Below are 25,285 nucleotides of genomic sequence, written 5' to 3' on the forward strand. Positions count from 1 at the left end.
AAAACTTAAACAAAATCAAATTCTGCGCATAATGTTGAACAAATTATGTCATATAAACTTTTTTCTTAGGCCCAGCCGTTCTGAAGTTAGGTCATTATAAATATTTTATGAAGTTTTTGTTCTTCCGCCGTAGGGCCACTGAAGGGGGATTTCTAAGATCATGACTTAAGGCAACTACAAAAAGGTATATATCATAAATTTGCGCCGCCCGTTGAAAAAAATATGAAGTATTTTCTAAATCATTTTAAAAATGAAAGTCAGCTGAACAACATTTCCGAAGACCGCAACATTTTAGAGAGCAGCGCAAGATACAGCCCACACAAGTATATTACATGTACGCTGACGCCACGTAGTGAGACAATTCTATACTATTATCCATACTATCTGCAAAGCTGCTATTACTTAAACAATTTTCACAAAGAAAGTAATATTTTTGGTTACTCATATCATGATATATGACGTTTACGCATATACGCTAGCGCCGACCGATGAGAAAGTTCTGAACTATTTTCTATACCATCTTGAAGGTGACTGTCAGTTGTATAAACTTCTCGAAGAACACAACCTTCTAGATAATCAGTAGCGTTAGTTACAGACTGTACAGTATTATTGCATATACGGTAGCGCCACGTAGTGAGGCAATTCCGCACTAATTTCAATGCCATCTCCGAGATGACAGTCATTTGAACAACCTTGCCGAAGACTGCAACTTTCTAAATAGTCAGCAGCGTAAGATACAGACTATACAAGAATATTACATATGCACTACCGCCACGTAGCGAGAAAATCCTGAACTACTACTGCCTGCCCGCTGACCTACCTTTCAATGAAGATTATTGTAATATGATTCCAGATATGCACTTGCACCTTATTCACTCTAAGTAATAATTCCTTATAATCGCTTGGAATGTAAGGGGTACAAGTGCATAACTTGGAAGGAAAGGGGTGTAAGTGCGAATAACATTTTCAAAAATGTCTTAAAAATCCCGAAAATCAAAGTGGTTTTCTAAGATTTCAATAGAATTTAATAAAGAAATGTTAACACATCCATAGTGCGTCATTAGTTTTCTATTATATGACCTGACGAATTTTCTAGATGATGTTAACTTTGGAGCTGATTTTCTCGAAATTTACTATTTTGTCACTAACACCCCTTTCCTTCTGACCCACTCATATAAGATATATTATAAAAATCAACAAATTTTTCTCAAACTACTTTATACGATGTAGGTTCACAAACTTCGCTTTCCATGAAAATATCATGGATCTTGAATGTTTTATCACGTAGCTATTCCCGTTGGCTAACTGTTCCTGTTGTCTCACTGTTGTCTACTCTCCCCTACTCTCCAAACCTGGCCGGAAACGCAATGTATGGAAACCGGAAGCCATTAAACGAATAAGAGAGGGAGTTCGACGGAAACCAGATCAGTTTGGACGTAAGATGGCAATGGAACCGGGAATTTCACAGTCAACCACGAAGAATATTTTGAAAGATGATCTTCAATTGCTTTCATACAAACATCAACGGGTGCATGGTTTGACTAAGAAGCAGAAGGTTGCAACAGTCTGCAGCTGCTAAGCGACACAATGGGTGGGAAATCATATTTTCGGGCGGTAAATTTTCCTGCAACAGGATCATCACAACCAACAAAATTATCGGATATATGCAGACTTTCTAAGATTTCTCGGGAAAAACTGGCTATTCACAGATTCCAGAATGTTCCCAAAGTGATGCCCCGTAACAGGTTTCTCCGAAAATTTGCTTGATTCCATTGCTGTTCATTGTTCCTGGTGTTAAAATTAACACTAAATAATAGATCAATGATGTTTTGAAAAACCATTTGCTTCCCATCATAATGCACCATACTACTTCCAACAAAATTCTGCACCGTCTCACCAGGCGAAAGCTACACAGGTTTGGTGTGAGGACAATCTTCCGAATTTTATTTCTTCGAAAAAGTGACCTGCCTCTTCGCCTGATTTAAATTTATTGTTTCTTGTTTCTTGTTTACTGTTTTTTTTTTTAATTAATACTACAAATTTGAAAACAACATATATTGCCAAATTCTTCCGACACCGTAGGTTTCTGTTTACAACGTCAGATGAAACGTGAATGGAAACTCCATCAACTGCCATTTGATGGTTGCTCTAATAAAGTTGTAAATACGTGCGCTGTGCATTTGCGGGAATATATTCGAAGCTGTGTGTGGCATTTGCACCCTCTGAAATTTCCGCCACTCTTTTATCCGCACAGTTACAATGCCCTCAGCATATGCATTGCCGACGGCAGCAGGTACAAATGCAACCAAAACCACAGTATAGCACTGGCGGATCGTCGACTACGCGGCACGCTCGTTCACTAATGACGGTTTGGCCTAAAATGGTAGCCAAGTGGAAGAGTTTAGATAGACGAATGAATCTGTCTCTCTAGCTTTTTCTCTCTGTCTCACTGGGAACGTTTAAGCCGACTCGTGATATAGAATGATGTGATTATTTTTTTGTCAGCTTTTTCTACACTTCGCTTCAAAAGCACTGCACCAAACTGCTGCCATGCCGAGTATTCGGCGGACGGAGCGGTCCTCTTTCTGCTGCGAGGAAAAAGCCTCTCAAGAGCTTTTTCACACCCTCACTTAAATGTAGCTGAGTTTTTTCCTTCTGTGAATGTAATGGATGTTTAATGACCAAAAAGTACTTGCCAACTGTTCGGATAAGCACCCGCTGAGAATGATTGGTGGAAAAATCTTCAAATGCAATCGAGATAAGATTGCGGCCTGCTATGTGAGCAGAACCGATAACCACGCGTCTCCTGAATTTGCCAGTGGATTATGAATTTCCATTACGATTCGATATCAGGATATGGTTGCTGCAGATAAAGATCGAATCAAGGAAGTAGCCAAGGCAGTAAAAACACTCGTAACGAAACGAACTACACTTTTCCTAATAAACAGCGAGAGAAGAATACAAATTACCACCATAAACAAAAGGCCAACGAAGGTGGTGATAAAGCTATCGACTGAGATTGTAGCAAGCTTTATATTTTTCTCACCTGGGATAAAACACAATCAAGATTCGATGGAACCCAAAGAAAGGTGTGCTCTAAATGGTCAAAGCAAAGTAAAATTTTTGAAGAAGCTTCGAATTGGAACCGGTTTAGATGGCAATAAAACGAACATACAAACTCGAAATAGTTAATAAGATTCCAGAGTAGTTTATTTTGTCAGGATTTTCCCACTATTCAACATCTTATCGTGACTGTTACATAGCATGGAAGGTAGTGGGGCATGACTTTAATTTATGATAATCATTTTTCGCGGGCTTGAAAAGTATTTCAGCCACGGAGCATAGAGTGAAAGTTTTTAGAACCTTGGCTTGGCAGAAGGCTCGAGCAACGGTTTGTGTTTTCTACCGAGTGTAATCGATTGGTACTAAAACAGAAAAACATAGATCTTTGCAAAATTTTTCGACTTCGAGGCCAAACTTTTGTTACAATGTTAAAATGTTCCTTGTTAATCTCAGAAGAAGAAATACGGTGAAAAGTCATAGTAATGGAAATCTTAATGCCTTGTTCGATTTTCCACTGATAGCACTGTGATAAGAACGGTATTCACGAGGAGAATAGCAATTGTCTCACTAGGGAAATATTTTTCGAACATATCCCCAACTCATTTAGGAGCATTCAACCAGCAATGCGTTTCCTATGATAATCAAATTTTCCAGTATTCAAATGCAGAGACAAATATGCCCCGTTGAATATCACCCCTAGCTATCGTTTTCCTAACGAAGAAATTCTCAATTCAGAAATATACAACCTTACGCCTCCACGAACAAGCAGAAGTAAGAAATCACGGCGATTCAAATACAGCAACAAATTACAGTAAGCTGGAAATCGAACTAGCAAGAGCAGAAAAAAACTTGAACAGGAATCGAGCAGAGAAAAATAATCACCGCGTAAACTTTTCTTATTCATCGTGTAAATTTTTACTACTTCGGCACTTGCACCATCCATCCCCCCCGGGGACGCTATCGACACCATCCACAGGGAATAAGAGAGAATGTTGTTGCCCCAAACTACCCTGCTGTAGTGTTCGGACCGGAAAGAGATACATAAATCTGGCCAGTGCAGGAGGTAGAGTAAAACTTTTTAATTAAAGGAAATTTTATTTTGCAGTATTGAAAGATGGGCTGTTGTGAATCACGCCGGGGTCAGGACATCCAGTGAAGCATTCTTGTTCTGAGATAAGCTTCGCCGCGCCGGCCGAAGCGCAGTGGTAAAAGTAAGAGAAATGTTTGCTGCGACGATCTGTTGGCCTTGTCAGCACTGTTCCACAGATCGAGCTTCATCGGCTTTTCCTAGGGTGACCATGTGGCAATCGAAGGAAATATGTTCCAATTTCGTGCAGGTAATTTTTTACATGAGGGTCGAAAAATAATATGAGTTGGAATCTTATTTGTCCCTTTGTTTGTTTGGTTTGAGTTCTATACGTTTTTTCCCCATAAATGGTCACCCTATTTTCTCACAAAAAATATCCATACCAAAAATATGTTTTCGAATTTCGTTATTGCCTAAACAACTTAACGGGAAATTAGCAGTCATTAACTTTTCGTTGGAGAACCCCAGCAGTTTGGAAGCAGTTTTTGGGCCCAAAAGCGAGGATCTGTTTGAAAAAATGTAAATACTGCATTTTTCTTGTCAATCTGAACACAGTGAATATATTTTCATGAACAGAATTTTTGTTTCAAACAAAAAAACTGCTGTTGAAATTGGCAGAATCGGTGACGACTAATTTCACCTTAACATAACTGAGCTTAACTAGCTAAGTCATCGCAACAGATCATCCACTTTTAGTGTAAATTAGGGTTTTTTTTTCTAATTCCCGTCGTAGTAAGTAAAGCCATTCTAATTTTCATCATTTGTTGGATGAATTTAATGAATACTCGGGGACCAAAGTCTTTGTGCTGATTTGACTAAAACACACTTACCTTCCGATCCGTGAACTATGAAATCACTAAAAAGCGATTATTAAAGCATATTATTGAAATTTTGCAACTGGCTTTATTTCTTAAATTCGTCGTACCGTTTTAAAATCCGTCCATCAAAATTTTTCATCGTCCGAACTAAAAATAACAACAATGTTTACGATGCTAACGCGCATGTATTTGTGTAGGACGGCATGACAAATAGTATTCTGCAAAATTTCTGCAGGTCAGGCAAGTTTTCCTGGCGCTGGCTGTAGAATAACGATAATGCCTTGCATGAGTTATTTTCATTTATGAATGACGGAAATTAAAACGATTAGTCGATATTTTCTTTTTCGTCTCACGAAAAAACGTAGGAAATTTGGCTGGAAGGACTTCTTTAATGATAAAAAGCATTTAAATAGATCTCAGCTCACTTTGATTGATCACGTATGATAGACAACAAAATAAAATATTAGAGAATAACTAGTTTTGCATCGTGTGTCATAAAAATGCTATTTTTAATAATTTGTGTTGGATAGGACGGGTATAAGCAATTACGACGAAGCAGCAACATACCCTACTTCTGGGCGAATAAAAACTGATAACGAGCCTTTCGGTTGATAGTCAGATAGTAAAAATTAAAATTTATTGTAAGTTGATATATGAAATCTTATTGCAGCTAGAATATTTATTACGTAAAGTTAGCTATTCATTGTTTTACATGGCTAAGGATTAATATTCTTTCAGAAAGGATACCCTTTTAGTAATCATAGAGTATCTTCTAAAGACAGCTAGTGACTCGTCGATCGCTTTTAACTTTGTTAATATTTATCTCATCCAGTTTCTGATTACAAAACATTTCCAATCGTAAAGCATTGCTTTACGAAAATACAACTAATACAACCGTATTATTGCAAGTCCTATCGAAAGTATAACAATCACTGTTTTCAACACTGCTGATTCTACATTTTGAAATCGCGGTAATCTCTTTTTCTAACCGCTGCCGCGCTGGTGCACTGCTTGCGGATTTTTTGCACCGTTTTGGACGCCTAGCGTCTAAGTCTGTACAATACGTCATAACTGTCAGGCATAACGCCTAAAACCCGCTTTTATTTCTAGGCTGGAATATAAAGTCAACTGTGTACCGACCGCAATAACGCTAAAGAGCGCCTGAAACTATACTTCGCAATGACGCCTTACCCGAAACGAGCCAACCTTCCGACGAAAGTGGTGGCAATAGCATGCAAGTGACCGGCGAAGCTGCCACGCAATGTAAGTAGGGCTATGCGGTACCCGGTACCAGATGCGGCCGCAGGGTTGGTGCTCCTATTATAGTGACTTTGGAGTTGATTTAATATGCTTCGCGAATGAACGTTTTCTTCGTCGTCAAATCGCACAAGTTTTTATTAAATTTAATCCTCTGGTGCTCAAATTTTCTTTCAACCTGATGAAATTTTGATTGCTCTCTTTTGTGATCCGTTACTCGAATTTACTGATAGAAGCACCCAATTTAAAAAATATGATTTCTTTTTTAAAAAAAACAGAGACCGCCAAAAGGCGGCCGTGGACATATGCGCCAAACAATTTTTTTCAATAGTAGCAGCAATTGAAACAACCTTTTTTTTGTTTTCTTGTTAAACGTTTTGAGAACACTTTTATGATTTTTGAGCTTTATAAACGATACACAACCTGAGAAAAAAGAAAAAAAAAAACATTTTCTTCTACTTTTTATTTGCGGTTATGGTTTGTTCACAAATGTCAAAATTTTTAAAATTCATTTCCTAATCCTTACCGAAGAACAAAAAAAAAGTTTGTTAGAATACGTTGTTTAGCTCCTGAGAAAAATTTACATGGAGCTCGAAAAACATAAATTTGCGTAAGTGGCGTCTATTTGCATGGTGTTTTTTCTTCGCCTTTAGGCGGTCGTTCTTTTTAGGCAACGATTTAAGTATTTTACCAATTTTCTGCTACCTTCTCCTGGTACCAGCCAGAATACGAGCAACCTTAGCGGTAGTATACCGACAGGGAAGGAGGCACCCATGCGGATGCCGAGTGTATCAACGAGGAACCCACATTTTCGCGTGTCTAATGGCCTCAGCATTGGTCAGGGTCAGCCTTAGCGTCTGTCAGGGGCTTCTTGATGATTCCTCAGCTAAGTGCGCGGTTGTACTCACGAGCGGCATACGACAACGTTCGGAGCGAGCGGCTGAAATCAGAAATGTGTTGGCTCGGCACATAGCGAAGATGGCAACCTCATCACGAAACTCAGTAGCGGTGACAGAATGCTGCGTGTTCAGTTAGAACCCAGAAAGTTCAGTATTGTGGTACTGCAGCAGATCTGCTGCAAAGGCAAGACGGTATGGAGGATTCACGACGGCAAGGCCTAATTTTACCAGAGCGATGGAGTAACCAATGAGCTGGAAACGGGTTTGTAATGATAAGTAAAATGCAAGATCGTGTGATGGATTGGATGTCGATCCGAAATCAACGAAAGGATGTGTCTGTTGAGGATCGTCTGTTCAACTACATCATCATAATCGTGCATTGTCCACACGAAGGTATACTCCACAATAAGAAGGACGCGTTCTATGCACAATTGGAGAATCATTCTATACGATAGCCGTTCGCCACGGGTCATCAAGATTGTTATCAAGGACACGAACACCCAGATTGGCAGGGAAGCGATATATAGACCGGTGATCTGACCCCATAGGCTGCATACCGAGACGAACGATAACGGCCAACGATACATCAATTTTGTAACTTCACGAGGTGTGGTGGTCAGGAGCACTTTCTTTACCCGCAAAAATATCCACAATGCCACCTGGAGTTCACCTGATCAACGAGCATTGATCCAAATCGGCAATATTTTCATCGATGGCCGAGTTTTCTCGAACAACAGCAACATACGCTCCCACTACATGTGCGCTCAAAATAACGACCTCCTCGGGTAAACATCCGGAAATTAGGCAACCCCCAAGTTCCCGAGGACTACAGGCGCGTGCTGGATGAAGCTCTACCTTCCTCTGAAGAGCTAGGTGCGTCGACCCTCGAAGACGGATGGAGTAGGGTACGCTCGGTCTTCAATGAGCCCGCAACCGCGGGCTAGGTGAAGAAACCTCAAGTCCACGAAAAGATTGGTTTGACGGGGAATGCCAACAAGCGATGCAGAGCAAAACAAGGGCTTGGAAAAACTATCTAAGCAAAATGCAAGACAATGACACTTGCAATGCCACCTAACTAGATAATTTCAAAGATTTGGGAGGACGAGAATCTACCGGAGGAAGCGATGAAAGACGTGGTTGTTCCCATTTATAAAACCGGCGATTGCTGTAATTACCACGGTATTACGCTGATCAACGCCGCCTATAAGGTGCTTTCTAAGATTTTGTTACGCCGTCTCTCCAATAACAAAAAAAATTCGTAGGGCAGTATCAGGCAGTCTTTCTACTATTTTCTACTATTTTCATAAACATGTAAGTAGTTTGCTTAATTTTATTCAATAAACATCAAAACCACTGTTTTTCCACTAGCACGTAATCAGGCTGAAAAAACTAGCAGCAATCGCTTACGCGTATCCGCTCTTGATGATGGTTTGGAAAACACATAATTATGATCACGTTTACTTATTCTAGAAACTAAACAGCTGTGAATATGCTATCACAGAACAATTCTACTTCTTTTTATCACGGAAGAACACAAAAATTCACCTCTGATATGAAAATATAAATCAATTTTCATTCTCTAGCCATTAGCAGCATTTTGTTTTTAATTCCAGCATATGGTGCGTTATTTACACTACTACCAATATATGTGCTGACATATTTGGTATTTGAGTCACAACTGGTGCTAGTGTATATGAACGATTCAGTGATACACTACTGTGTTACCTGACTCACTGCGAATATGCGTTGTGTTCGCGGGATCGTGTTGGTTCGAAAGGCTTCAAAAAATTTCGCCCTTGTATCGAAAATATCGTTAATTTTGATCACTAAAAATAACGTACTTAAACGTTATATTTCATGTGCCAGTAGTACGTAATAATTGTATTGTGAAACTGAATTGTTATTTATGCAACTTTTTACAAATTAAATGCAATAACAAAAGCACAACTTATGAAAAATCGTTTGTTATCGATATTAACTGCATATGCGTTATAAACGAATAAAACGTATGGTTACGTTTTATTTCAATAATACGCATATTCGCAGTGAGTCAGGTAAAACAGTAGCGCCAACAGCAAGCTGTTGTCACTGCAAAACTAATTATCTTCAATGAGCCCGGAATGTAGACAATAGCGAGAAGTTATCAATCGGTCTCTCTTTTGAGCTGTTTTTGAAAAGCATTTAATCCCTGTGCTGACTATTTCGGCCGGTCGGATTTTAAAAACACAGACACCACTATAGAAAATGGGCTCAATTTAGCCGCAGCGACTTCATCATTTCTCGCGACTATAACTCAAATTCAGTAGCGTTTTATTAAGACCAAAATACACGCCGATATTCAATAAATATTATTCCCTCAACTGGTATAAAAATCTTGTCTTGAATAAATATAGTTTCAACGTGGTTCCTGAATATTGTTCAGGCTACCGCTTAATGGGCTGGAAATACCCACCCGTACCCTACATTATTGTCTGCGAAAAAAGTAATAACAGCAACAATTGAAAAAGATAGATCTGATCAGCTTAATAGTCATTGAAGAAATTATGGATACATATCAGCTCATAACTGTGCAAAACTTTTCTCGTTAAAATTCAGCTGCTATTGATATCAAATTTTTGGTTCACTTCTAGCACCGCCTACCCTATCAACAGGCCGTGAACCACGCGCTAGTGTAAGGCAACTTAAGGATTTTGACTGCATACTTCACCATCAATTTGTACTGCCGCGAGCTGGTGGATAATAATCCCCAAGAAATAATCTGCTCCCAGCGGCTAGCCATCGGGCAACATCTATCAGCGTCACTAACGTCATGAAAGTTTTCACTGGAATTTGTGAATGACTGCAACCTAACTTTCGTTAGGTATATTGGTTTCGTTGCAAGTCATAGCAATGGGCTTTGTTAAGTAATTTAATTAGGCCATTTCAAATCATTTTCAAAGTTTTTGCCACTCCCCCTCCCCCCTTGGAAATTGGCTTGAAAAAACGGGGGGTAAAAAAATAATTTGTTGGATATGAGCTAAATTTTTTTTATAAAATCAATTGTCTGTGGGCTCTACAGCCTGAAAACCTCGAAAAATGAGTGTACGAGTTTTGAGTTAACGCTTCTAGCACGAAATAGAAATGGAAGTTGAAACAGTGGAATTTCCGAAACTCGACCAAAAAAATTTTCATTCGTTTTTGTCTTTTAGTGCGTAGAGGCCCAACACCGGAGGGACAAAAACTTTTTTTAATATTTGTAATGGCCTTACTTATATCTATTTGCTACGAGAACAATTGAAGATAGAATTAACAAAAGGGCGAATGTCGCAAGCGTAAACAAACCAAGTGAGGGTTGATTTGTTTACATTTTGTTTACATTTTGTGAACATTTGCGACATACGCCCTTTTGTTAATTCTATCCAGAATTGAGGAATTTCACGCGAAATCTTCCTAAAACACGATTTAATCCACCTAGTGGTGAAAGGAACCTTTTTTATACCATCTTATTTGTCAAAGGAAAAGTTGTGGGAAATTAGGTGTATTTTCATAAAAAATTACACTGCAAAAAAGAAACTTCGCAAAATCATTATAAAAATCATAAAATGTAAATATTCTCAAAATATCTCCACCTATTTGCCTTATTTTATTAATGTAGCTTAAATTATGCTCTAAAATTTGGCGAAGAGCTACTTATGAGCACTCTTATAAACCTTTGCAATATGTTTTTTTTTTTTTGTAAAACCAGCAAAAAAAAATTATTCGCATTAATTTGAAGGTTTAGAAAGAAACTATTTTCACATTCCAATTGAAAATAGTCGAGTCAAGCGGTAGTGATTTGAGCTGGAAAAGTTCATATAGAGATCGACATGTTTTCGGAACTTAATTCGACTGTTTGTTGACGCTGTGTTAGTTACCATCCATATGCATCCTAGCAATGAACAATCCTCAGAGTGTATTTTAACATACTGATTAACTTTGTAGAACATATGAAAGTAATAAAAAAATCGTGTGGACATGTTTTGAGGAGACTTGATTATAAAATGGTTTCTTTAAACAAATCATTTTATTTCGCAACCAGTAAGATATAGACAGTTACTATATGCAGTAAAGTTGCTTATTTTATGTGTTCTACAATTTTCGTAGAGATACTATTTTTCTTTGGGTGCATTTAAAAAAACGAAAATTCGTATCACTCTATTAGGCGAACTCACGATCACCCTAAAAGCGTGAGAAAATGTGCTATATTTTATTAATTAATTGCTCCAAAGAAACATCCATTAAAAACTACAAGGTATACAGCCCTAAAGGTTGTACGAAAGGGTGACGTAGAACTATATCAGATCATCAGATCAAAGACTAATGTAAACTGCATTTCTGGCATATGTATGTTTATAAGAATCTGTGAGCGCCATTGTTTAAGTGAATGTTTAAAAGAGAAGAGCGAAATATTCAGATTCAATTCTTCAATTCTTAATGCACTGGTGGCTTTGAAAATACGTGGACGGGGGTTCATAAGTACATCATCTGCAACCTTTGAGACATATAAATTTCTTTTAAAAATCACTTGTGTGCATCATAAAGGTTGAAATGGTAATGAATAACCAATTCCTGTTTTATTTGTATGAGAATCCTTATCCTCCTACCACAGGGGTGAGGGGTCTCAAACCACCATAAAATAAATAAATTCCTGCCTCCAAAAGCCCCCACATGCCAAATTTGATACCATTTGCTTGATTAGTTCTCGTGTTATGAAGAAATTTCTATTTCATTTGTATGGGATCTCCCCTTCTTAAAGAAAGCAAAGGTTCTAATCCACCATAGAAAAAATCCCCCCCCCCCTGTTAAAACACGGATGGGTCTCATTATACCATAGAAAAAAGTCCTGCCTTCTAAAACCCCCACATGCCAACTTTAGTTCCATTTTCTTGATTAGTTCTAGAGATATGAGGAAATTTGTATTTCATTTGTATGGGAGCCCCCCTCTTACGCCTCCTTAAAATTGCTCTCTTACTCCCTCTATAAAATTGCTGGTCATTTTATCTATCCAAGGAGACATAAATTGTTCAGTTTCGTTCAGTAGTTTAGTAGTTATTAGCATTTAAAATCTTTCATTCAAACGTTACACTTCTATTTTCGTTTTCACAATATGCTACCCAGTCCCAGTATAATAAACAAAGACGTAGTCCTACATCAAAAGTAACGCATTTTTATGCTATAGTAAATTATCGTGTTTTTTAGGTTTGGTCCCAATGATTCATATCGGTAAAGTTTACTTGAATAAATCTCCTCAATTATTCTTAAATTTGGACCGGTAAAACCAATTCTTATAAAATTTCGCAGATTAATTCGCAGTGTTGAAATCCTTCATTTGATACTAAAATAATTAAAACTAGATAAATTATCTTGGCTAAAATCATTTAAGTTATTGTTAATTTTGATGTGTTGTAGACTATTGCTCATAACATTCAAATTAAACGTCCAATCAAAAAACCATTCAGTAGTGATCTGTGAGGCTATATTACCTTTCAAATGAGACTAATAGCGTATAAATCGGTTTGATCATCACTGAGAAACAGGCGATCATTTGTACCTTGTCAAAACTGAGTTTTCAATGTTAGCTTTTGAACTGCTTGTTTGTTTTCAATTACATTTGGACAAAAGTGCAATAGCAAGAGCGTTCATTTGGTACTAGGATCGATGAAAAATAAAAAGCCAAAATGACCACAATGTACTTTTTCGATCCTACGCATTCTTAACTATGTAGGGTACGGGAGGGTATTCCCAGCACATTACTAAATTCGGCATACATTACCTTTTTTGCTTCGCTTTCCCAAATAAAAACTTTGCCGCTATATAACAATACTGAAACGAATGTAGCACTCATAGGCTTTAATGTGTTATAACTATTTTCATAAAAATGTAAGTAATTCGCTAAATTTTATTCAATAAACATCAAAACTACTGTTTTTCCATTAGCACGTAATCAGGCTGAAAAAACTAGCAGCAATCGCTTACACGTATCCGCTCTTGATGATGGTTTGGAAAACACATAATTATGATCACGTTTACTTATTCTAGAAACTAAACAGCTGTGAATATGCTATCACAGAACAATTCTACTTCTTTTTATTACGGAAGAATACAAAAATTCACCTCTGATATGAAAATATAAATCAATTTTCATTCTCTAGCCATTAGTAGCATTTTGTTTTTAATTTCAGCATATAGTGCTCTATTTACACTACTACCAATGTGTGAGGCAGTTACTCCTGAAACTCTTCCATCGTGTTGACATAGCTAGTATTTGAGTGGCAACCACTTGCTTCTGGTGCTAGTGTATAAGTACGATTCAATGATACACTAGCGCCAGCAGCAAGCTGTTGTCACTGCAAAACTAGTTATCTTTAAAGAGCCGATCTATAGGCTATACCGACACGTTATCCATCAGTCTCTCTTTTGATCTGTTTTTGAAAAGCATTTAATCCGTGTGCTGGCTATTTCGGGCGGTCGGATTTAAAAAACACAGACACCACTATAGAAAATAGGCCCAATTTAGCCGCAGCGACTTCATCATTTCTCGCGACTATAACTCAAATTCAGTAGCGTTTCATTAAGACCAAAATACACGCCGATATTCAGTAAATATTATTCTATCAACTAGTATAAAAATCTTGTCTCGAATAAATATAGTTTCAACGTAATTCCTGAATATTGTCCAGGCTACCGCTTAATGGGCTGGAAATAACCTCTTGTACCCTAATAAACATGCCCAATGCTCAAACTACATTTGTTTGTTCCAAAAAATATTCGAGAAATTTGGGAAAATAGAGCTACTCTGCATAGTAGACGTAACTCCACGCACAATCATCTAGCATAGCAGCCTGTTTTTCACGGGTTTTACACCAAGCTATGAGAATAAACAGTCTGTTTATTAAATAAACATAAATTGCATATGCATTTTTTGCGTAAGCATTTTTTGAATACAATAAACGAGAAATGAATAACGAAACCCCATCATCCCTCTTTTGACTAATAATCTCTCCTAAATTGACAGATTAATTGATTTTAAAGGATACGCTAAAGGATTATATGGCCTTAAACATTTTTCCCGATAAAAATGCGTTTTCTCAACAATGATGGTGTTGGTCGTTACGTCAACAATGCATCCTTGGGCAGTATCGAACGATCACCGTTCTCAATGCCGCTTACAAAGTGCTGCCGCAAATCATTTTCCGCCGACTATCACCAATTGCGAACAGATTTGTGGGAACTTCGGCTCATCGTACAGTCGGCTTCATCGAAGGACGGTCTCAACGGGTCAAATATTCAAACTGCTGCAGATCCTCCAAAAGGGCCGTGAATACAGAGTTCCTATGCACCATTTATTCGTTGACTTCAAAGCCGCATATGATACCATCGACCGGAAAGAGCTATGGAAAATCATGGACGAGAACGGCTTTCCCAGGAAGCTCAGTAAACTGATGATTTAATCTACGATGGATGGTACACAGTGCTGTGTTCGGATTTCGGGTGGATTATCAAGTTCATTCGAATCACACAGATGGATCAAGTCAAGGTGAAGGTCTCTCATGCCATGTTCAACATAGCGCTACAAGGTGTTATGAACCGAGCGGATATCAACATGCGGGGCACGATCTTTTTTTTCTGTGGATATTATCACTACGACCAGCATTTTAATCTATTGTGTTCTTATCCAGGTGTTGTTCCGCACTTCGTTGTTATTGCAGTATCGCTATAGAGTGAGCGAACTGCTTATTATCCGTGCTTAAAGTGTCGGTGTGTTTTCACCCCTTTTTCCCTCTACGCTTCTTACAACTTTTCAACCAATCTAGCTCTAGAGCCAGGAAGTGCAGAGACTAGTTATAATTTGTCCTTGGACAAGAGGCTTCATTCGCACCTCGGGCAAGTATCATTCCTATAACCAGCCCCGGCTAAAGGCTTCATGGACGGTAAAGCAGAGTTCAGCACAGAGTGAGGGTATGTATGTGTGTATGTATGTATGTATGTGTTCTTTACTACTTATGCATTACCAATCTCATTCCTAGAACCAGGAAGCGGAACAAGCTGTAAGTTGCCCTTGAACAAGAGGCTTCATCCACACCTCAAGCAAGTACCACTCTTATAACTTGCCCTGGCAAGAGGCTTTCATTGTTAGTAAATGCAGAATGCAGTAGGAAGGATGTGGAGGGGCCTGAGAATAACGATCACGATCTTCAACGAATCTAGTCAATTCATCTGTTTTGTCGATGACATGAATATTATCGGCAGAATATCTGTGGCGGTGACAGAACAGTATACCAGACTACAGCGCGCGCAGAAAAGATTGGGTTAAAGGTAAAACCGTCTAAAGCAAAGTACATGCTGGCCGGTGGAACCGAGACTGACCAACTCCGCTTGGGTAGTAGTAAAACGATCGACGGCGACGACTTTAAGGTAGTTGACGAATTTGTCTACCTTGGCTTACTGGTAACGGCGGACCGGCCGCGAGATTCGAAGGCGTATTATCAGCGGAAGTCGTCTCACTGTGGGCTTCACAAGCAATTGCGGTCGAGCATACTTAGTCCCCGCACAGGACGCCCATAAGACCGGTCGTTCTCTATGAGCAAGAAACATGGACAATGCTCGAGGAGGTCTTGCGAGTGCTCGGAGTTTTCGAAAGACTAAGACTAAGTGCTAAGAACAATATTCGGCGGCGTACAGGAGAAAGGAGTATGGACGTGGAGGATGAATCATGAACTCGTACAGCTCTATGGCGAATACAGTATCCAAAAGGTGGCGGAAGCTGGACGGCATGTTGCAGGAATGCCAAACAACTACCCTGTAAAAATGGTGTTTGTGTCAAATCCGGTAGAAATATCGAGCAAGATGATTAGACCGGATGGAGCGAGATCTGGCGGAGATCACTCGGTGTCCGAGAATTTGCAGAGCAGTAGCCCACCACCGAGTTAACTGTAGAAACCTTGTTCAACAGACTTTGTCTTAGGACGGTAAGCCACCTAAGTAAGTAAGTAGGTAGCATCTTAATGATGTAACTGAATGTATGTGGTTGGTATAACGTAGATGGAGACACATTTGAACAAATAATTAAGCTAAATATTGATAGTTATCTAAATAGTACTACCAGGGACTACGCACTGAATGCTTTTGAATATTTTGCGATGTTTCGCATAATTCGCGATAATTAAAAATACTTGAAATTACTAAATTCGCTCACAGCCCAGCTCCCATTTTAAATTTGTGTTTTTTATAATAAGCTCTACTACATTTATGTGTTAACTAATAACAAAAAACTACCATCCTCAACAAATAAAATGGTTAATACCGATAATGAACAGTCGACTGGAACCGAAAAGGTAACGAAACATCTCTGAAAGATGAAAAAGTAACATTAATTTCGCTTCATGTTTTTGTGGCCAATAATGTTACTCTCGCAGTACGCCCCAACATGGGCCAGTACAGAATTTTCTTTCACCTACAAAGTACCAATGGTCAGCAGGTAGAAGTTCTTACACATTATTTGCGCAGTCGATCTGGTCCGTTGCTTCACAAACGAGACGCTTCCATGCGGTAATTATGCAGACCCGGCACATTCTGCATACCGCAAGCGTCCACCAAGCTTAAATACGAGGACGTAGAACGTCGATCCAACCAGGTAAGTTCGTACCTTTCACCTTAAACCATTCCATGCTACTATATGGCAACGTATTCATACTTCGCAGAGCGATGTCGGTGAAGCATACGTGTGCAACATCGCGGGCTTGTTTTGCTTCACAGATCATTTGTCTTAGACCGTGCACGTCGCATAGCAACATTTACTGATGTACAACATAGGCCGCCCGTCGCAGTCACAAAGCAATGGGTGGTGAAACTGATACAAACTGACTCTCAGAGTTGTATCCACCCGTCAGGTGGGTAGATATAGACGCAGACGGTCCAAGCGGTACGAGAACCTGCCAACATCATCAGAGCCAGTTGCCAGTTAGCAGTCTTCGCGGGTGGTAGCATCGCAAGCTCTCGGTTCGCATAATCGAAGACGAAATACGGAAGACTACGGAATAACTCGCGGCGACTCGCAGGTGTTTATTTGGTTTTTGGCGCGGTTGATTGTTTGTCAATCAGCACTGTTTAGATTTGCGCTCTGGCCTGAAAGTGGGAGCTGTTGGTCTTGTGATCTGTATGATAAGGCTGACTACGTTCGGCCAAGATAGTCCAAATTAGCCGGATGCTATCCGAATGAGCTATTAGTGCGCGTAAAAAATTGACTGTTGAATGGAAAAGTGATGCTGGTTCGTCGTTGAAGATCTGTGCAATTTTTAATTTCATGCGGATTCAGATTAAAAAAAAGCGAAATCTCTCGTTCGATTGTGTGACAGATTCATCTTATGTAAAGATTTTGTGTCTGCGTCGTGTGGTATTTTCGTTACAAATTTTGGACAGTACTCGGTACTTGCTTCATCAACTGCCGTCAGCAAGCGACGTCAGTGCCTGGGGCAAACGTACCGCTTGTTATTTTTACTCTCGGTACAGAGTGCTATCCGAAATCGCAACACGGTGGAAATAAGCTTGTAAACACGTTTAGTTTTCCGCCACTTCCACCGCCTTCAATATGCTCCCAGCGACGGTAAGCCTGAGCAAGTTCTACAACCGTCTGAGCATTCTAGTAACTGTTTTTATTACCGGTAAGTTTTTGCACTTACGCACTTGAACTCCTCTACTATTACAGTGATGGATTCTCATACACGAGTACATGAATCGTAATTATGTTCTTTCCAACATACAGATAAAACAATGAAAAAAAACTCATTCGTTCCTTAGCATCGCATGAAATCCACCTTCTGTCCGTTGGATTACGATTTTACTGTGTTGATGTTTGTTATTATCGTCCTTTAGTGCTAGATCTCTGCGATGCGGCAAGCTTGTACACTAGCTGCTAATAGTAAACAACACAAGAAAACCGCGGCAAAGAATTGATGAAAAGGTTTGAATGAACGTAAAAAAAATCTACCAAATGACCTTGTGTTTATTTGGTTTAAAAGTTCAAAGTGGCAAAAATAACTTGCGGTCTCTTTTTAAACTGAGAATTTCCGCCAGTGTTATGCTTCTTGCAAAGTAAATAAATCCGCTTTATAGCCTTTAGAATTAGCACAGCAGTACAGTTCAAATGCTTGGCGGTCTTACTGCTCAGATGGTTTCATTTAGTATGGACATCTTTCCGACACTATTTTGTCGCCGACGCCCGATGAGGTGTCCCAATTCACACCCACGCTTTCTGCTGTCGAAGCCAGTCATTATTAATATTTTATAGTTTCTAAAAAATGATTTTCTAGAAATTTTTTCTAATTTGGTAGTAAATAAAATGGGTTGATAATTATTATTGGTAACCTTACATCACAACGAGTCTAAATTTTTCCCAAGGAACACAGTAAGGGGACTTCTTTTCGTATGAAATTAAAGTCTAGTTACCCCTTTCCGTTTGGCTTCGCATGGAAAAGTAAAGCTTAACAGTCAACTGCTAGTTTGTGTCCCAGGCGGGTTTCCTTTCCGGGATTCGATGATAGGCACTAGTGTAGTGTGCTGGAACAGATAGCAACGAAATGGCGGTGAAGAGGAGGAAAAGAATTGTTTCTTTATCAAATCACCATTTTCCTGCCGAGAAAGTAAATTTAAGAGAAAACGTGAACAACTGGAACTTTCCACAATTCTTCGTTCATTTGAGTTTGAATGCTGTTTGAACAATTACACGTGTTTTTGTGTTGTGTTTGTTGTTTATTTTTTAATCAAGATTCTTTACTGCAATTCTTCAATAACTTTTAAGTTTTAAGGAAAGGAAGAAAAAGAAGTAGGGTACGGGAGGGTATTTTCAGCAGGTTTCTAAATTCAGCCTATTTGCCTCTTCTTTCGCCAATAAAAATACTTTGCCGACATACAATTCTAATCTATTATAACTATTTGCTCAAGACTGTAAGTAATCTACTATTTTTTATTCAAAGAACATCAAAACCACCTGTTCTTCCACCAGAACTAGGCCATAGGCCGAAAAAATAGATGCCCCCGCTTAATGGGCTGAAAATACCCTCCCGTGTCCTATGTTTATACATTAAAATATAGCTAGTCAGCTAATAATATTAATATCCTATAATCGAAATTTGAAAGTGGTGCGATTTTGCTCAAATTTTTTATGTTTATTACTTTTCGGAAAATGTAGGATCCGTCTTTTTCATTTGGCGCTTAGTGAAAGAGCCTCTTTTTAAGCAAGGCTGGTCACAAAAATTATAATTTTTGCCATCCTTGTTTTTCTTTGAAAAGTCATAACTTTTGAACCGTTGAGCAGATTTGAACAGTTTTAATAGCAAACGAAAAGCATTTTAAGGTGTAAGTGTTTTAAGTTGTAAAAATATTAAAAATATTTTGTTTTTTTTTGTAATTTGTATTTGTAATACAAACTTTTTACCTTTTTAGGTAAAGTCAAAACTTGTTTACGAACAACAAAACATTGCTGTGGTATTTTCGTTTCATAGAAGATTTTTTTCAAGAAATGGTAATGCAATGGAGGCGCATGGTCTAAAACTGCAGGGCATTTTTCTAGATTATCATACAGATTTGGGTCGAATGCACTCAGAGTTTCATGAAATTATGGGTATAATTTATGAATTTATTAATGAAATTGAAATTCGAGGTATTCTGGTTTCATACATATTCTACAGGAAATTGTCAATTAAGAAAATCCAAGAAATGTCCAAGAAGGACATCTATTATTTCATATGTTCATAATTTTTGAATTTAGGATTGTGGAAAATAAAAATCTATATGGACACAAGTAATTACTTTTAAACTGTTAAGCATATAGTATCTTCAGGCAAAATTTGTTACTCCAAACTCCGCATTTGACATTAGGGGGGCCCTCACTGTAAAAAACTCCAAAACATAGACTTTTTTATGGCTTAAGATAAGGCCATTACAAATATTTTATAAAGTTTTTGTCCTTCCGGTGCTGGACACTTGAGGGGGGATGGGTTCGAAAAAACAAACAAAGAGATTTTTTATATTCAACCAAACAAATATGCATTTTTACTTGAAGTTTAAATATGAAAACCAAATCTATTTTTGCTTTTCATATAGATGTTATTATTTTCTTTGCGAAATCCTACGAAATGAAAGACATAAATAAAAAAATTTTTTTTGCCGATTTTCAGAAATTCGATTGCTTGAATTTCCATTTTTGTTTCGTGTTAGAAGCGTTAACTCCACTCGTACACTCATTTTTCGAGTTTTTTAGGCTGTAGAGCCCCCAAGCAACTGATTTTATAAAAAAAATTGACGTATACCCTACAAATATTTTTTTGCTCCCCGATTTTTCAAGCAACTTTCCAAGGGGGGCGAGAAAAACTTTAAAAATAACTTGCAATGGCCTAACTGAAACTGAAGTTCAGCAAAGTTAAAGAGTAATTTTTAAATTTTGAGTAACTTTGCTGAAAAAATAAAATTTTTGTCTCTTATAGTTAATTTGTTAGAGCAATGTATAGTTTTCTACTTGAGATGGACCTTAGCAATCCATTTTTTCTTTACAACTTCTTCCGTTTTTGCTGTTCACAAATCACGTTTTCAGAACACTTCGAAATCCAACAAATACGTACATTTTCATTGAAGAAATCAATTCGCTAGCTCCGTCGGTTCCTAAGTTACAGGCAATTTTTCAAAAAAATTGCCTTTTTTCAAATGCCAATGACATAAAAACTGCTCAACCAAATTTTGTACGCCGCCGAAATTCCTTTATATCACTTCAGTGTAAGTCGACCCTCTTTTAATAGACCATATTAAATGTTGAAGTAAAAATTACTGTTTTGTTTACCAAAATGACGAGTTTTCATTAATAGAATGGATTCAATAAATGAAAATAAGGCTAAATACAGTGGGCTTGCGGAAAAGTTAATCAAAATGAGACTGGGTCGATTAACTTTTCCGTAATATTAACTTTTCTGAGTAATCCTAAAAGTCAATTAAAATTTATAAATACAAATGCGAAAAATAGATTCACGGATATAAGAAACATATTTAATGTATGTAAACGTTATAATTGCAATCGTTTGTGTTACAATGGAAGGAAATACATAAGGAGCAGGATTTATATAAAATAATAGGGGAATGTTACCGGTTGTGAAACAGGTTTTGTTTGTCATAGCTTTTGATCGGATTATTCAATTTCTAATCTTTTTAAAGCATTTAAAAGATTGAAGACTTACGTATCTTTTTGCTGAAGACAGCATATATTTTTTGGTTGAAACAAACAAGTTATAGCGAAGTTGACATAGTATTTTCTGACCAAAAAAACTGTCCCCGGTTGTGAAACAGTACGTGAAATATTGGAACATTTGAACTTGATTGGTTAAAAGTGGTTAAAATATAAGAATTGCACTTTTGATACCTCGAAACAGTTCGCCCCTCGTTCACCAAGAAGCCTGAAAGTTTCAAGAAAAGTAGAATTTTTAACAAACCTTCAGATTTATATAATGTGATATTTCCTAAATTTGAAATGAAACAACTAACAAATCGCATGGCTCTGTAAAGAAGAACAGAACATTCAAATGGAGTAAAAAAAATTTTGGTGGCCATATTGGATATTATCAAAAGATCGCCGTTTTCGCAATGAGCAGCTAAAACTGTCTTCCGACCGAGGAACTCACTCTTCAGAAGGCTTTTGTAACCTCAACAATCAGCAACCACTTTAAGAAAGCAGCAATAAAACCAATTTTGCTTTTCGCTGCTTGACATCTTTTCGCTACAAAGCACAGTGGTCCAAACAGCGAAATACTTGATCGTTTGATATTGCGCCAAAATGTGAAGTTTTTCGCATATAATGTCTCTAGGAACATTTCTTGGTATAACAAGCTCCTTCTTGTGAGAGAAATCTTGAGGTGATTAATTCCCTTAAAAGTGAGATACGAAATTTATTTTCTCGTACATTCGAGATACAAGTTTGGTACTTCCGGCAAAGTTGTAGTAAATATTAATACAAACAACTTAGTCAAAGACACCATACTTGTATCTCTTCATGGAAATTATCTATGAAGCGTTATTCGTGGACAAACACTTTAAAACAGTTTCTAAACCCTGACTTATTCAGGTCAAATTTTACGTGTTCATAGTGCTCTAGAAAGTTGTTGATCTTGCTAAAACCGACGTTTTAGTAGAACATTGTTATACGTGATTTTCTTAAGTTTCGGAGGTTTTGAGCATTTTGGATGACAAATAGTACTTCTTTGAGCTTAAATATTTCCCAAGGTGGCAAATGGTGGCAGATCAAACAACTCATACTTAAAAGTACAACAAAAAGATGTGTTGCTTATTTTATTTTTGGTTTGAGTAAAGTTAATTGTTAACTGCTTATTAATTCGTGTTTTCTAATTAAATAGTTATTTAGTCATTCCGAGAAAATTCGGCCTTCTGTGACTGTTGTTGAAATTCTGCTATTTGGATTTCAGCCATTCGTGATTCGACCATTTGTGTTTCGGCCATTCGGTACCAGCCCATTATGAGTGTGATCTTTTGAAAAGACACCAATCGAAGGTATTGAACAAAATAGATATAAGTTAGCTATTTGAAAGCTTTTCTCTTATTAATTGCGGCAAATAATTTTAAGTCTACATTAATTTTCGACTCGAAAATAGGCGAAAAAATTGCTGGTAACTCAACTTGTTAGAAAGAGATTGTCAACGTAAACAAAATGGCGTTTGTTGCATCCGAAGTACATTTTAATTGTTCTATAAACATGACTGAGATGGATTTTTAAAACAACTATAACTTTTGAGGATACAAACGGATACAGACAATTGATACTTGCTTTTAAAGGTTTTTTGTTGTACTTTTAAGTACGAGTTGTTTGATCTGCCACCATTTGCCACCTTGGGAAATATTTAAGCTCAAAGTAGTACTATTTTTCATCAAAAATGCTCAAAATCTCCGAAACTCAAGAAAAATAAAATAAAGTTCTGCAAAAACGTTGATTTTAGCAAGATAAACAACTTTCTAGAACACTATGAACACATAAAAGTTGCCCGGAATAAGCCAGGGTTTAAAACTGTTTTGAAGGGTTTGTCCACGAATAACGCTTCATAGACAATTTCTATGAAAAGATACAAGTATGGTGTCTTTGACAAAGTTGTTTGTATTAATATTTACTACAACTTTGCCGAAAGTACCAAACCTGTATCTCGAATGTACGAGAAAATAAATTTCGTATCTCACTTTTAAGAGAATTAATCACCCCAAGATTTCTCTCACAAGAAGGAGCTTGTTATACCAAGAAATGTTCCTAGAGACATTATATGCGAAAAACTTCATGTCTCGGCGCTATATCAAACGATCAAGTATTTCGCTGTTTGGACCACTGTGCAAAGCTCTAAAGCATTCAGCTTGCTTTGGTAAAAAGAAGAGGGCTTTCAAATGGAGTAAAAAAAATTTTGGCAGCCATCTTGGTCGCCATATTAGATTTTATCAATAAATCGTTATGAACCCCCCAACCGTTTCCCCAAAATTTTCGTTTTAAGACCACCATTGGAAAGCTGAGAAAAAATGCCACAAGAAACATTCATAAAATTAGGTGTGCAATGGCATTAACTAAATAAAACAATCAGGACAAGAATGTCCGCTGCTTCGACGAAGCTTTAGTAGTTTAATGCGTCTTTCCGAAAGGTCACACCGGAAGCGGTAGGCGCTGGAACTATCTGAGAATCAATGTCCAAAAATAAAAGGCCACTCGAGGACCTGTTCGAGAGCCATTAACCAACTTATCTCACCAGCTTTACCCTAGATCTACACCAGCTTAAATAATTAAAATTGCTAAAACTAATTTTACCTTTTTGTTTTTTGTCTAGTTATTCACATAGGGTTTCACTATTTTTATTTGTCTGTGATCTTTGATTTGGTAGTTTGTTGTTCTTATTGTATGAACATCTCTGTTTGTTCACCTTTTTGTTTGGCACTATAATTTCATGTAGCATTATGTCTAATAGACTTTTTTAATTTACACAATACACTTTTAACAATCAACAAATACCTAATACCACAGACAAACAGATATAACACTCGTTTTCCATTTTTCGTATCGATTAAACCGTCGTCTCAAATTTGTTCTTGCCCAAATTTGTTGCCCAAATGCCCGTTTTGATTAAAGTGGCGCTTTTTGTCAAAAGAAGGGGAATTCACCATAAAAAATACTTGTTACTTCGAGGGATACCCATGTTGTTATTCGATATTTGGGAATGTCGTTCAAAGATGGTGCTAGTGTTCAGGGTAAATGGGAGGTACGATAATTTTTGTTGATTTTTCTACCAAGAGTTATATCTGTTTGTCTGTGCTAATACTTTTCCTCACAATTAAACGACAATACACTTATTTTACATCATATAAATTTAAAAACTTTTTGGATAAATAAATCAACGCGCACCTCTATTCCGTAGCGTCTTCACAACAAAGTGAGTTTAATTACCGGATCTGAGCCTTTTAAAAACCTTGCTCTGTTAAAAATCTGAGTCCCCTCCAGTTTGCCGATTTTTATCGAACTTTTGTCCTGGCAAGAATTAACCTGGTCGACAGGATATTCCTCGATCGCATGTTTCAGGGTATCTGTGAGCGATCATGTATCTGTGGCTCTTCCGTCCCAGGCGCTAGGCACCAGACGTGGAGGAATGCCACCGATGCATCTGAGATCGACCGTGTTTGTGTTATAGAAGGCCTTCACCCGTGAGGGACCCCTCCGTCCCCGACGCTTAGCGTCAGACGTGGAGGGATACCACTCACCCAATTGACAGTTCAACCCTTTTACTAACAGACTCTCAAGCAAGCTTTCTCTCCCCGTGACCGACCCGTCCGTCCTAGTCGCAATGCGACATACTTGGAGGGCTTTCACTCACTCAGTAGACAGCTTGCTCAGTTCCGTTTTGTTAAGCCAGAGAGAGCTTTCCGTGTGTGATTGTGTGTGTGTGTGTGTGTGTGTGTGTGTGTGTGTGTGTGTGTGTGTGTGTGTGTGTGTGTGTGTGTGTGTGTGTGTGTGTGTGTGTGTGTGTGTGTGTGTGTGTGTGTGTGTGTGTGTGTGTGTGTGTGTGTGTGTGTGTGTGTGTGTGTGTGTGTGTGTGTGTGTGTGTGTGTGTGTGTGTGTGTGTGTG

General features: G+C 37.9%; 1 protein-coding gene across 1 annotated transcript in view; it reads left to right on the forward strand.

Annotated features, from left to right (window-relative positions):
- Positions 1-17,112: 17,112 nt before the first annotated feature.
- Positions 17,113-25,285, forward strand: part of LOC128737361 (uncharacterized) — an 85,200-nt gene continuing 77,027 nt past the window's right edge. The window contains exon 1 of the mRNA XM_053831985.1: positions 17,113-17,803. Coding sequence (XP_053687960.1) covers positions 17,731-17,803 — 73 coding nt within the window. The 5' untranslated portion in view covers positions 17,113-17,730. The remainder of the gene's footprint in view (positions 17,804-25,285) is intronic.

The sequence above is a fragment of the Sabethes cyaneus genome, chromosome 2 (genome assembly GCF_943734655.1).
Source record: "Sabethes cyaneus chromosome 2, idSabCyanKW18_F2, whole genome shotgun sequence".
Classification (NCBI taxonomy): domain Eukaryota; kingdom Metazoa; phylum Arthropoda; class Insecta; order Diptera; family Culicidae; genus Sabethes; species Sabethes cyaneus.